Consider the following 15,775-nt stretch of genomic DNA (forward strand, 5'->3'; position numbering starts at 1 on the left):
AAATTTTTGAAAACTTGATATTGTTTAAAATTTAATTATAAACAACTTTTTTTGTTTTCCCGACAAAAAATTTCGATGTCTCGATGCCCAAAAAGGAAAATTATTGTAATCAAAATGACGGTTACATCCCCAATGGAATAAAACTCTTATTTGTTTTACCGTTTCAAGTCTAGGAATCTAGCCCAACATACTTTGTTACCAAAATACAAGTTAAATTAACATTTTAAAGAAAAACCAAAATTATCGAAATACCCTTGTGGTTGAAATTACCTTTTTGTCTCTAGTGAGAAACGAAGGAAATTATGTAAAAAGGGTAATTTGGACTTACCAAATGTCTCAAGACCCCTACTTAAACTTTATTTTTTCTCTTAAAATCCTATTTATTTTTAGGGTATTACACATCCGAAATCTAAGCAATTAACAAAGTAGGCACACTTGTGCCTTGGTGTATGCATTTTTTTTATGCGCTAGGTAATCGTAGGGTTGGCACTGGGTTAGATAATACCCGTCTACTCGACTCATCCGACCCAAATAAATTGGATATGGGCAAGGTTTTTCTATCCGATTAAGAATTCGGGTAATTTACCCAAACATTTTATAGGGTGGTATGAATATATGTCATATCCTACTCCATTTACCCGACAATAAAATTATAATTTCATATTATATATATAACAAAAATTATCCTAAAATTCGGGTAAGAAATCAGGTATGGTGTGTATGTTTCAATTTGGGTATGGAGTCGGTAGAAGTCTTACCCAAGCCATACCCGACTTGTTTCCAACTCTAATTAAGCGAGTGTTGTTAAAAAATATTGTATTTTGCTTCTTAGGGCATACTTGAAAGTGTCATCGATCCGTGGGTTGCGGATCCACTTTTTGGGTTTGGGAGTCGCCACCTACTTATTATGGTCTAGGAACCGAATATTGACTCTGATAAGGTCCCAATAATTTCATTTTGGGATCGTAATTTCACCAAGATTATCACAAGTTTTAGTATTAGTTCCCTTAAAATAATAATAAATTTCATTAAATCCCAAATTAATGTGGCTAACAATAGTTTGTTACTAATTTCAGGTAAAAAGGGCACATTGGAAAATCAACAAAAGAAATAACAATTACTGTTACAACATGCGAGCAAAAAGGAAGCATCCGGCAAAATCTCGAGGATTTTGGACGTCACGTCACCACGCCACGACTAGCCAAGACCGCGCCGCGGTCATTTCGAGGAATTTGTCTTCGAGATTTTTACAGAAGCTTCGGTGGTGGTAACTGATTGGGTCATTCGAATCGAATTATCCGCCAAATCACCCCGATTACCCGAATACCAACATTATAAATTGGGAGGTTGATTTCAAAGGAGGGGGTTCTTCTCCTCATCTCTTCTTCCATAATTTTTTATTTTTCTTTCTTAGAATTCTCTGTAATTTCCTTGTGAGAAAGCTCTTGGGTGTAGTGAGAACATCAAGAGTGGGATTTCATTGTTTTTATAATTTTTTGGAGAGATATAGAAGAAGAATTTCAGATCGATCATCATCTTCTTCACCCATGTTCTTTGCTCTTTTATTAATTTCTGCAATTTTAATTCTTGCGATGATTGGCTAAATTCTCATTAGAGAAGTTAAGAAAGCCATAGCAAATTCATCCCTCTAATATAGTTTTAGATTCTTACTTTGTTTACATGTTTATTATTCTGAAAGTTCTCTTATGATTAAGATAATCTAGCTTATAGTCTGATCCAACTTAGATAGCCATTACTTAGATAAGTTCAAGAATGGCTATGCTCTGTGAAAAATCAGAAGATAAGTTAGGCAATCTAAATCATATTAGTATTTTCATGGATAGCTTTTGATTACTTTCAATGGTTCAATTGTTTCACCTTCCGATCCATGAGCAATGACTTGCTCTATGGATTGAGTTATCTCTTAGAACTAATCTATATTATGGATGATTTGCAAAGGTTTGATTGACTTCTCTAAGCTTTCTCTCTTAGATTTTCACTCTCTATTTTCTGTTTTTAATTTCAATTGCAAGTAATTTTCATTTTATTTGTGCAACAAATCAATTCTGTTTTTAAATCAATCTGTTTCAAAACTTTGTTTTGGTTTCTAACCGAATGAATCTTTGAATCCTCATTGTCCCTGTGGAACGCATTCGACTTACCCAAAGTCCATTTCTTAATCTTAATCTCTGCATTTATTTAGCAAGTTTTACAATCGATCAGACTCTAAATAGATAAAAAACATTGATCTACAAAAAGAATAGGTCTGGGGATCATGTTACGAGGTTGGAAGGTGTTAGACACCAACCTCGTCCGGCAAACGTCGATCTCTACTTTTTTCCTAAAAAAATTACATAGCTAAACAGACCTAAAAATAAATAAATAAAAAAATTACCTAGTTGATTATGACAAATGATTCCCTCAAAGTTGGCGGAGAGTGTCCTCGTGTGAGTTTTCCTACTTTTTACTCGTCACTGGATCTGCTTCTGATCTCCAAGATGAGGTATCCTCTTATTAGATCTAAGTATTTTTGGATATTTTTTGGAGGGTTTCTGGGTGGTTTTTGAGCAAAAATTGGGATTTGGATATTAGGTAGGGAATTGGGACTTCGGATTTAGGGTTTTGAGAAGGCTGGGGGTGTTTCTGACCTCTTTTTCCTAAGGTTTCGCTTAACCTGCGAGATTAGGTTGTGGAGGATCCTATTTATAGAGTTTTTTGGGAGTTTTTTAGTTTGACTAAGTCTCATTAAGATAAGGTTCATTAGGGTTTAATTAGGATTTTGAATTAGGGTTTCCATTCTTACGTATAATGAAAGAATATTTTTAAGTTTTTTGGGAGAACCCCCCTGATTATATTTTTAATTCTTTGGGACCCAAACTTGAAGGGCCTTCTAATAAATTTCAAGTGGGCCACAACTTAAAATTTGGCCCGTGGGCTTAATTAGTTGGTTTTAATTGTTTTAAAAAAAATTTAATTCAATTTATTAAGATTTAACTTTACGTTAATTAATGTTTTAATTATTAATTTCAAAATTTTAAATTTTTAGGATTGGAAAATTACTATTTTACCCCCGAAGAGCACTTTTGCATTTCGAAGTCGTTTTTCGATGTTTTGGGATATTTTGAAATCAATTTTTTGTAAGGAATTCAATAGGAGTATCTGTTTGTGTCATTTATGGGTCGTGAACCCTATGAGGAGTATTTTTGTAATTTTGTCGAATTTGGTAAAAATTGGCGAAATAGTTTATTTGATTTTAGTTTGTTATTTTATGGGTTCAAAAGGGTTTTCCTAAGCGTAACATAGGCTCTAAGGATGTTTTGATGTCAGGGGTATTTTGATAATTTTTTTATTTTTAATGATTTTTCTTGTAAAGTTTCTTTTTGTCCCAAGAATGATGATTTCTAGGTTTTGGGTCATATTTTCCTAGCGTAGCGTGGTTTCTAAAATTTTGCTTGATCGAGATACCTCATCTGAATTTCTGAAACATATCTAGTGACAAATAAAAAATATTGGAATATTCATCCATCATTGGGAACCATCACAATCGGGTTGACGAGTTGATTAATCAAGCAAATACGAAAATGGGGTGTCTACAATACCCTATTAGTAGGAATAAGGCTTTTAACATCGGTTTATAACTGACATTACTGTATTTTACATCGGATACAAAACCTACATTAAATCGATTGACGTCTAAAATGAAGGGTTATAACGTCAATTATAAATTGATGTTATATTTTTGGAATAACGTTGGCTTTTTATGTTCCGTCGTCAAAGGCAAGTTAATAATAATAAATATTGTTAATTGTAATTATGATATATCGTGGATTTAATAATATAAAAAAAACCGACGTTATATATAGGTTTTTTTAATAATTTTTTTTTATTTTTTCTCTAAGCAGTGCCATGTACAAAATAAAACAACCTGTTGTTGCAACTTGCAAAAATAGAAACATACATGCAACTTGCAGAAATAGAAACATAGAAAACTATATGTAATAAATAGAAAACTATATGCAATAAATAGAAAACTATAAAATTATATATATATATATATATTCAAAGATTCTTAGCTCTAAGTCTAGTCATTTATATTAGAAATATGTCGTTTCTTTATATGCTTATTTCTATTTTAGTATTGTTAATTTTCTATGTAAGGGCATTTATGTCTATTCTCTTTATCTATATATATATATATGGGAGGCGTTCGGATGCATTAGTTTTAACAATAGTTTTAACAAAAGTTACCCGACCGTTGGATATTATTGAATCGGACGGCCGAGATTGTCGATTTCGTTTAACTTATAAGTTATGGGCTTTTTACAGCGCCCACCCTCATGTTTGGCGTTATTAGTGCCACCTCCCCGAGTGATTTACAACGACAGATCTCTTCTCTCTCGTCTGTTCTCTCTGTTCTCTCTCGTTTGTTCTCCCTCGAACACCTCTCTCTCTCGCTCTCGCTTCGCTGAAACCCTCCTCTCTCTCGCTGCAACTCCATCGACGAAAACCTCTCTCTCCCTCTCTCTCTCTCTCGCTTTGCTGAAACCCTCGAACCTCCTCACTCTCGCTCCGACGAAGCACAAAAACGAACGGCTTCTACTAAGTTACACTCTCTCGCTCTCGCTGTCTCACGAGCACGAACGATCTCTCGATAACTGTAAGTTTATTTTATTTTTTTATTTTTTTATTTTTTTATTTTTTTATTTTTTTATTTTGAAATCTCAAACACTGGTAAAATTATTTGTATAATTTGATTTCCAATTTTATGAAGACAAATAAATCCGGAATTATTTAGGTTTTTTTTTCGATTTTTTTTTTTTTTTTGGGTTATTTATCACGAACGGCTCCTACTAAGGTTTGATTTTGACCTTCACTTTGATGCTTCTATGATCCATGTCTTTTGTTAATGCATTTGACATACTACTGATTTCTTTATCAATTTGGGGATCCATATTTTCTTGGTTGATTCTATTGATTTACATGTATTATGGTGTTTATTTTACGATTTTTGAACACTGATTTCATGTTCACCAATCCATCTTTTTAATTTGTATAACCATATATTCAATTATATGTAAAAATTATGTAGGTGTAAGAGATCAAAGCTACAATAAAACCAAAAGAAAAACATATAAAATTGTTCAAGTAAAATTAATAGAACTATCTTCCAAATTCAAAAAGAATTATTATGCTTCCAAATCATAAATGATTTCGTTGAATTTGCAAGAACATGGAATTCCTCCAAATTGATCACTCTATAAACCAATCCACCTTAATACAAGCACTAAGGCCCACTTAACTTAACTTTATAGGTTAAAAAAAATAAAGTAAATTCTAGTGATGGATCAAAAGCCACAAAAATTTGATATAGAATAATGGAGAGTGTACATCAAAGAGCTTGAAAAACTCTATGTAAAAGTAGAGTTTGAGATTTAGCCGGCTATCTCATTCTCTGGAACTGGATTTCCACCACCTAAAAACCATCAGGTATACATTTCATTTTCTTCTATACTACTTCCTATGAAAAAAGGAAAAAAGAATTTCTCTAAATTTACGCTTGATTTCTCAAATTTTAAGAGTATTGTTATCTACACATTCTTTTTTCTAATACAAATTATATTAATTGGTCTGTTTTTTTTTTTTCCGATGAATTCATGTTTTAGTAATTTTATTTCATCATCTGTATTTCTTCATTCATGATTTTATCCTCTCTCTCTCTCTCTCTCACACACACACACACACACACACACACACTATTTTCCTTTTTTTCTTCTTCTTGTACAAGTAGTCTTCAATTCGTTTCCGTTATTAAGAAGAAAATTTCAAATTTTAGTCCAATTTATTTTATTTTCTTTATAAAAAAAATTTCTGGCAGCGATTTGCCCTTTTCGAATTATTAATTTGTAGTTAGGCAGGACTCTCGAACAATCATCCATATTCTATTTCACTCTTATGTCAGAGTCTCATATTTTTAGGGACCGACTAGCTGCACACCAATCTTAAAGAATTCTTTTATTTTTATTTATTTATTTATAAATTCTATTTTAACCTACTGGTCCTCTTCGGCCATGTGCACAAATATACTTTTGATTTTGATAATTTTCTTGTTATTGGTTTACTTGATCTGATTTGAATTTATTATTACTTCACAGAGAATTACAATTCTTACATTGATGTATATATCTCTGATGCATATTTTGTGAAATCATTCACAATTGGTTTTGTCAGGTTTGCTATCAAAATGGGCAAGTTTTATGTTGTTTTTGTAGGGAGAAAGACCGGGATATTTTTCACGTGGGAAGAATGTCACCAGTATGTGGATAGATATCCATCAGCTTGTTACAAATCATTTTCATCGTATGAGGAAGCCACAAGGCACTTTATCGAAGATAGGCGTAATCGTAATATAGTTGAAGAGAAATTCCATGAAGTAGAGGATCAATGCCATGACTTGAAGCAAGAATTCTATGAAGTGGAGCATGTGGAATTCAAGAAAAAATCAAATGTATTTAAGAGTTTACATGTAATTTGTATAGTTATTTTCATATTGTCTTTAGTCATGGGTATGTATTTTCTTTGAACTTAGTAGATTTCAAGAGAATAATTGATTTTGGATCTTGATGAGTGAATATATATTGTATATTGACTTTAATTATTTATTGCCTTTAGCCTATCTTGCATGTAATTATTTATTGTCTTTAGCCCAACCTCAACACCACCCCTTGTTTGTTTGAGACCAGTTATCTTCTAGCAGATTTCTTTACTAATATGCATTCCAACACGTTGAGTCATGTGGTTTCATTACCAAATATCAGGATTACAGATGAATGTTGTATGATATTTAATGGGTATTTCGGAAACACCCTAAAAATGTTTGGAAGAACAGGTTATGATGTGGTTGAAGGTATTCATGAGACATTAAGAAATGGGTTTGAAAGATACATAAGTGAAACTTCTGGAAGAGACATACATGGTTATTGAAAGCGCCCTCGATCCGCGGGGGTGCGCGGATCCGCTTTTGACCCTTGAGGTTTGGGAGTCGCCACCTAGTTATTGTGGTCTAGGAACCAAACTGACTCTAACATGGATAAAAAGAACTAATCTACCACAAAAAATCTGAATTCGGGGATCATGTTACGGGGTTGGAAGGTGTTAGGCACCAACCCCGCCCGGCCAAAGCCGGTCTCTACTAACTTCCCAAATATATCACATTGCTAAAAACCTAGATAAAAATAAAAAAATTACATACCTTTCCGATAGCAAGGATTTTGTTCCCTCAGATCTGACAAAAAGAGCTCCTTGTACTGTACTCCCTTGCTTCGTTCTGTCTCCGGATTTGACTTCGGATCTCCTAGATCAAGGTATCTCCTTGTTTTTGGATCTGAACTCTTCAAGTTTGTTGCGGATTTGGGGGTGTTTTTGGAGGGATTTTAGGTGTTTTTGGAGGGATTTTAGGTGTTTTCTAGACTAAAATTGAAGGAGGGATGTTAGGTAAGGAGTTGGGACTCCAAAACTAGGGTTTATGGGGGGCTAGGGGAGCTTCTAGACCTACTTCTTTTAGGGTTTATGATTTGATACGAAAATAGGGTGTGAGCACCTCTATTTATAGATGTTTTTAGGAGTTGATTTGGATAGAGTTAGTGTTTAATTAGAGATCTTTTAATTTGAGTTGTGTTTTAGTTTGACTTGTTTTAGGTAGAATTATGTTTTAATTAGAATTGTTTTAGGTAGAATTATTTTTAAGTTAGAACTCTATTAGATAGAGTTATTAATCAATTATAATTCTATTATGACTTTTGGTCTTATTTGATTGACTTTTAATGTTTTGACTTTAGTCTTAATTGATTGACTTTTAATATTTTGACTTCAGTCTTGCTTAATTGACTTTAATTTTGACTTCAGTCTCACTTGATTGACTTTAATACCTTGACTTCAGTCTTGCTTGATTTACTTTTAATTTTGGGAGAACCCCCCTCTAAAATATCTTTAATTCTTTGGACCCCCAAATGGAGGGGTCCTTAAAGAAATATCCCACGAACCCTCAACAATTTTACCCGAAAGTCCGATTGATCGATTTTTTAGGTTCAAAATTTTAAATTAATTTCATTAATATTTAAATTTAATAATTTATTATTTTATTTATTAATTTCGGAATTTTTTATCTTGAAAATTGTGAAATTACCGTTTTGCCCCCGGAGAGGACTTTTCACATTTTAAGTCGGTTTTTAATGTTCTAGGATGTTTTAGAATCGGTTTTTCGTAAGGAATTCAATGGAAATATTAGTTTTTATTATTTATGAAATTTTTTGTGTAAAATGGTTGTGAACTTTATGAGGGGCATTTTCGTAATTTTGTTAAATTCTGTTAAAATTGGTGAAATGATTTATTTGGTTCCGATTTGTCATTTTATGTGTTCGAATGGGTTTTCCTAAGCGTAACGTAGGCTCTAAGGTTGTTTTGAGGTTAGGGGTATTTTGGTAATTTGGTAATTTTTAGTGATTTTTATCGTGAAGTTTCTTTTTGGTCTGCAAGATGATGATTTCTATGTTTCTGGGGTCGTACTTTTCCTAGCGTAGCGTGGTTTCTAAGGTTTTGTCAATTCGAGATACCTCATCTGGATTTCTGAAACAAATCTGGTAACAAAGTAAAGCAATGGAATACACATCCATCATTGGGAATCCTTGCGATCGGGTTGACGAGTTGATTAATCAGGCGGATGCAAAAATAGGGTGTCTACAGTTATCTAATGTTTTTTCATGAACTTCATCGTTTAAGTATCATGATATCGGCATGGCTACGAAGAATGTTACTCGATCTGTCTTAATTACTGGTGGAGAAGAAATGAGGGATTGAAACTCATATTACATTTTTATATTCGAGCTAGTGAAGAGTTTACCACCTTTTTGGCATATAAACTTGTTTTGTGCAGTTACTTCTGAATGAGAAGTTATTTTAGTGGGAAATATCAGGTAAGAGTATTTTAGGTGGATCTGATTCAGCACTGAAGCTTGTGCTATGAGTTGCTATTTGGAATTACAGTGGGGAGTATTACCTCTCACTGATTTTCAAACTGAAGCTTGCCTTTATCCCAAAATTCGTCTTCTTTAAACAAATTTGACCATATAAAAAACCCTTGATTTTCTATCTAGAAAATCCTTTATTTTCTATATTCCAACAAGTCCTCTATCCAGTTTTGATGCTTGAAGATTGAACTTTAATGAATGAACAACATTTTAGTTCAAAACTTACACGTTACTAAGTGATTGTGCTATTATAAGTAGAGAGATCTCCAATTTCAAAAACTTAAATGAATGAAAACCAACAACACAATCTATTGTTTTTCTTCTCCAAAAGAATTCAATATATGTTTCAGACAGTTTAAAACGTTAGATGTAGTAGGCTTTTAAGCTCTTAGTCTTAGGTGGAGCAAATCAGTGATAGATACTGATCTCTGGCAATTGTGCCCTTGAGTCCCCAAACAATAAACTGGATGTTGTGGCACCCAAGTGTGCCCAAGTTTTTTCCAAGTAAATTACATTACGTGGAAGGAAGGTTGTGCTCGAAACTAGACACAGGAGAACCGTCCACCTCAACCACATTTGATAGCAAAATTAACATCAAATATCTTATTATTAGTGGAGATAATAAATCATCTCCATTGTCACCTAAATTCACCCAAACAAATTGCTCTAAACCTAATAGTACTAACCCAACATTGGATTTAGCAATTTGCACAGGACCACAATAACTAGGGGAGCAAAAATGAAGATCCCAAGATATCTTTGGATATAATTAAATGGGGTATCAAGATTTCTGCAGCCAACCCAAAATTTTCAAATAAGGGATTGCGATAGATTCCTTATGTCCCACAACCTGCATGTAGTGTCCTGATTTCCGGTGGCAAGGATCCGCCCATCAGGGTGCCATGCTGATGCAAAGGAATAGTCTAAGTGTCCTCTTAGATTCCCCACCACCTACAAAGAGAGAAATATATTAGAGTTCAGTACTGCTAGACCACTAATGAAGTTTCCAATCCAGTTGAACATGTAACTCACTTTTCCTGATTGGGTGTCTGCAATCAAACAATCCACACTATCTCTAAGAACGGTGAGCAATTTACCATCGGGGCTAACAGAAGTGTTCTGCAGAAATGTTAAAGCTAGTGAGAACATGGTGTGGCTGTCAAATGAAGATCGTAAAGAGGAGATGATGCTACAATGTACTTACATTCATAGACCAGGAGAAGGCAAAGCAACTCAGGCAGGAAAAATTTTCAGTGTCGAAGACCCTCACTAGTGCATCATTGCTTGCAGTCATCAGTCTAGTCGAGCCGCTGTAGGACGACTAGTTAGGTAATATGGTCTCTTTCTATTAGTAGTAGTGGAAGGGAGATGGGATTACATTCTTACTTGGATCCCTTGAAAAATAAACCTAGTTGGCAAATCATTCACAACAGAATACATAAATAAAAATAATGTATAAAATCCATTCTTAGCATTGCTCAGTTCAAAGAACACAAATATATGGAACTTAGGATGTTACAGGTTCAAAATTTGTTAATGCTCGATGGGTGCTTGTGCATCACATAGTCGCTCTTAATACATCATTTTTACTTGAAAATTTTACTCGTATAATCGCATCAACCCACCATCTACTCGTAAAATTTTATCAGTGTTGGAAGTTAAAAGTAGTGAAGCTAAAGCTAGCCCAAGAGGAAAGGAAAATGCTGGAATGACACATACGGAGACACGAAGGTGACAAAAATTATTTATTTACAATACAAAGAAGGTGGTCCAGTGTAAGAAAGTATTAATCAATGATTCATTAATGCTCACCTTTGAACCTCGTCGACCCTTAGTAGTTGTTTGAATACGAATGGAAAATCCTTCTTGATACCCGTAATCTTCATAATACTTCTTGGCTTCTTCAATTGAATCAAAGATCATCCCCACATACGGTACATTCAACTTTTCAACATTCTTTATAGGACTCTCACAATCAACATGTTCTCCACTATCTAATTGGATTCTCGATGAAGATCCAATAGTTTCACCAATAGTCGCTTCCCCACACTTGTCAACGCCAATTGTATCCATGAAATATTTTCACTGATACATTAAATCACAATCAATGCATTAAAGGAAGATTCAAAGTTATGCCAATCGTATGCCTTCATTGAAGGTAATGCAAAACTATCTAAAGAATTAAAGTTATTCCAAAATAAGCTTGTGATTCAGAAGGCTGAACCTTTTGAACATCTTTCCAATAATACTCATAACCAACTCTACCAAAACCTCCTCCCATCCCTTGACTAATACCATAAACTACCACAACTCCCCAAACAAAACTCCAATGCATTTCCCTATAAAAGCATTCTGAACCAATCCAGGGGTGCACAACTTGAAACCCCAAAATCCCTCTTTGAGTTTCTTCTTCTCCTCAGCCTTCCAATCAAGTGGAAGGCTCTCTTCCTCCTCCACTAGAAAAAATTTCTAAAAAATAACCACCACCCAATTCAAAACTCACTGTTTTCGAAGTGGGTATCTCGATTTCTAATCGAAATTCCTCAAAAATGAGAATTTCTAAACTACCAAGCAAACAAACAACGTCAGTTATTCGTGAAGTGGGTGTCTCAATTTCGATTCAATGTGTTCGAAGTGGGTATCTCAATTTCTAATCGAAATTCCTCAAAAATGGAAAATTTTGAACTACCCAACTCGAAATTCGCCAATCGAGAGTTCGTTATCCCCAGTGGCTTTTGATCCATCACTAGAATTTACTTTATTTTTTTAACTTATAAAGTTAAGTTAAGTGGGCCTTAGTGATTGTATTACAGTGGATTGGTTTATAGAGTGATCAATTGGGAGGAATTCCATGTTCTTGCAAATTCAATGAAATCATTTATGATTTGGAAGCATAATAATTCTTTTTGAATTTGGAAGCAAATTCAATGAAATCATTTATGATTTCTAACAAAGCTTGAAATAGGAAAAGTAATCTAACTTTTCAAAATCAAATATATATTAAAAAAAAATAATAAGCACCATAATTTTGCTCGATTAAGGGTAAAAAAACATCCCACTGGTTTCCTCATACTAAGAAATGGCTTTGCTTCAGCCATTTCTAACAAAGCTTGAAATAGGAAAAGTAATCCAACTTTTCAAAATCAAATATATATTAAAAAATAAAAAATTAAACACCATAATTTTGTAAAGGAAAAAACATAATTTTACTCGATTAAGGGCAAAAAAAATATCAAAATCGTAAAATAAACACCATAATACATGTAAATCAATAGAATCAACGAAGAAAATATAGATCCCCAAATTGAAAATATAGATACATGTAAATCATAAATTTCAATCACCCTAATACTCAATTTTTTTTTTGTTTTTCAAATTCTCAAACTTAATAGAGTTAAAAACTAACGTGAATGTCATTTTATTTATTTATTATTACGGAAATCAAGGCTTGTGACAAGGCGACCATAAAATGTAATGGAAAGGAAGCCGTCACCAACTTTGAGTGGAGCACATATGAGAGGGAGATTACTTTTGAGAGGAACAATAGAGGTATTACTTTGTTTTTATTGTTTTTTATTTTTTGATAGGTTGGAGGTATTAGTCAATGTAATTAATCCAGTTTTGTTGAGTTAGTTGTAATGGAGATGATACTATATGCTATTGTTGTGAGCCTCCAACAAAACACATTTACATGAATTGATCTAAAGTATGTTTCTTATTATTGTTTTGTAGCCACTGATCTCAATCTTGATTTAAACTTGGGAATTTCTCTTTTTGATGGATCAAAGGGGAACAACAGTATCAACGGTTTCCATTATCAAAGTGGCCCATACAACATGCCCAATGCCAGGAGAGCAAAGGTAATATTCAAAAAATAGAAAAGACCAGATCCAAAATCGTAAAATAAACACCATAATACATGTAAATCAATAGAATCAACGAAGAAAATCTAGATCCCCAAATTGATAAAGAAATCAATGTATATCATGGATCATAGATGCATCAAAGTGAAGATCAAAATCAAACCTCCGTTCGTGTTCGTGAGACGAAGTTGCAGCGAAAGCGAGAGAGAGTGTAACTTAGTAGGAGCGAGAGAGAGGAGGGTTTCGACGAGAGAGAGGAGCCATTCGTGTTCGTGTTCGTGCTTCGTCGATGGAGTTGCAGCGAGAGAGAGGAGAGTTTCAACGAGAGAGAGTGAGAGTGAGGAGGTTCGAGGGTTTCGGCGTCGCGAGAGAGAGAGAGAGAGGTTTTCGTCGAGGAGTTGCAGCGAGAGAGAGGAGGGTTGTTTGAGACTTTTAGAGAGAACAGACGAGAGAGAACAGACGAGTTCTCTCTGCTGTTTTTCACTCAGGGAGGGGACACTAATAAGTCAAAAGATGAGGGATGGCGCAGTAAAAACCTATAAGTTATCATTTAAACGTAATAAGCACTCTCTGCTGTTTTTTAGTCAGGGAGGTGACACTAATAAGTCAAAAGATGAGGGATGGCGCAGTAAAAACTTATAAGTTATCATTTAAACGTAATAAGCAATCTCGACCGTCCGATTTAATTATATCCAACGGTCGGGTAACTTTTGTTAAAATGGCTGACGAAATTGATGCCTCCGAACGCCTCCCTATATATATATATATATATATTCTCTAGTTTTTCTTCTATTTTCTTCTCTCCCCTATTCTCTAGTTTTTCGAGACCTATTGACCTAGAGTAGTTTCGTTAAAAGGTCTCCCCTTTGGGGTTTTTTTTATTCATGTTCTTCTAATCGCATGTTGTGATAGTATTTTTTATCAAGATTTCACATGTTGCAATTGATTTTCCGCGTTATGTTGTTTGCCCTACAATAGGGTTCCTAGCTTGTGATAGATTTTTTGTTTGGATTCTACCCTATGCTAGGGTTTGTGTTTGTGATAAGGTGATTAGTGGAGACCTACGATTGGCCTTTGCCCTTGTTGCTACCCTACGAAACCCCCCTTAGGTATTGCAACAACAACGGTTGGATTAGGTCTGCCTTACGATAGCTAAAGGGTGTTGTTGGGAGTTTTTTCTACGCAAATGGAGTTATCCTGCCCTGTGACAACAATTGACGGGCTATTTGCTACCTTGCGACAGCAATGGGGTTGTGCGGTATTGGTTCTAGGATGTTTTTTTGCCTTGGGACAACAACTGGTAGGTTGTTTGCTACCTTGCAATAGTAATAGGGTTGTGCGACACTGATTTTGGGGTCTTTTTTACCTTGGGACAACAACTGGTAGGCTATTTGCTACCTTGCTACAACAACAGGGTTGTGCGGCACTAGTTCTGAAGTCTTTTTCTACCCTACGACAACATCTATGTGTGTTGTGTGTTTGCCCTACAACAACAATTGAGGTACTGTTGAGCTATTTGCTTCCTTGGAAAAGTAATTATGTTGCTGTTAGGGTGTTACGATAACATTCTGGACTGTGCGACACAACTGGCCCCCTCCTATGTTCTTTCTTTCTGATTTGTTCGATAGGGTTGGACTTTGTAACTAGAATGCTACTGATTTGTGTTGTTGGCCTTGATACAGGCTGTTGGCTGAGATAAATGCTATTGCGATCAAAATTGTGATAGTGTGGTGCATGTGCAACAAGACTAGGATGTTGGTTGTGTACTTCTGTGACCCAATGATGTTGATGTGTCACAATAAAGTTGGTATATGACAATACTATTGTTCTTTGCAATTATGCTAGATTTTTTTTCAAGCCAAAGTGTAGTTTTCCTTTTTGCAATGCCTCTCATTTATTGGTAAGAGTTATGACATTGCATCAGTCTTGGTGTCGGTTCATGAGAATCTATTTGGATAGTAACGACAGATCTGGATGGTTTTTGGATATTGTTATTACTCATTGTGGTCAAAGGAATAGCTTTAGTTATAGTCATTGTGGAAAAATAGGCCATGAGAAGGTATGATGCTTTTTGTCCTATCCTTATTTGTTGAACTTTACTGCATCTCCTTCGTTGGGGCATTCTACTTCTTGTGTTGCCACTGTGGATTGCTCACTTGTTTCCATCGTTGTTTTTCCTAGCACTATTAATTTACAACAGCTTCAGACACAAATTGTTACCATTGCTCGTGATTAGATCGGTATTCATACTAATTCATATTCAGCTATGGCCTTATTTATCACATTTCCAAGTATATTTTATGCATTTCATGTTACCCAGTCTGGTCCAGTTCCCTTGACATGGGTTATTGATTCTGGTGCCTATGATCACATGACCAGTGAGTCTAACCATTTCACTTTATCTATTTTCCTTAATACTTATAGGGAGGTTTGCCTTGTTGATGGGTTCCTTACACCTATTCACAACAAAGGTACCATCCCCTTATCATTTGGTATTTCTCTTGACTCTATGCTCTATATTTCACATCTATCTCTTAATCTTTTGTCTGTGAGTAATCTTACCAAATCTCTAAATTGCTCAGTAACCCTTTATCTTACTTATTGTACTTTTTAAGACTTGACTTTAAGAAATATTTTTGGAAAGGGGTATGAAAGAGATGAAATGTACCTATTTAGGTCTTCACATATTGCTACTCCGACCTCTGTGTTATCCTCTTCTAGGAGTCATACTTTTTCTTTTCAATCTTTATATTTGGGGTATACTCATTTAGGACATGCTAATTTTCAACACTTATGTTCTTTATTTTCTACTTTAAAAAATTCTTATAATGGGCATAAGTTTCAGTATTCTACGTGTGAGCTCTACAAACATACTCCTACTTCACATAT

General features: G+C 34.5%; 1 protein-coding gene across 1 annotated transcript; it reads right to left on the minus strand.

The window, feature by feature from the left end:
* Positions 1-9,456: 9,456 nt before the first annotated feature.
* Positions 9,457-10,794, minus strand: LOC147404764 (putative WD repeat-containing protein C2A9.03). Its single transcript, XM_086437766.1, has 3 exons — positions 10,228-10,794; positions 10,056-10,142; positions 9,457-9,974 (listed from the first exon to the last, which is right to left on the minus strand). Exons 1-3 carry the CDS (start codon positions 10,315-10,317, stop codon positions 9,834-9,836), a joined length of 318 nt encoding a protein of 105 aa, XP_086293892.1. The 5' UTR covers positions 10,318-10,794; the 3' UTR covers positions 9,457-9,833.
* Between the last annotated feature and the right edge of the window lie 4,981 nt (positions 10,795-15,775).

This window comes from Akebia trifoliata, chromosome 4 (genome assembly GCF_017979445.1).
Source record: "Akebia trifoliata isolate Shusen 1 chromosome 4, ASM1797944v1, whole genome shotgun sequence".
NCBI classification, from domain to species: Eukaryota; Viridiplantae; Streptophyta; class Magnoliopsida; order Ranunculales; family Lardizabalaceae; genus Akebia; species Akebia trifoliata.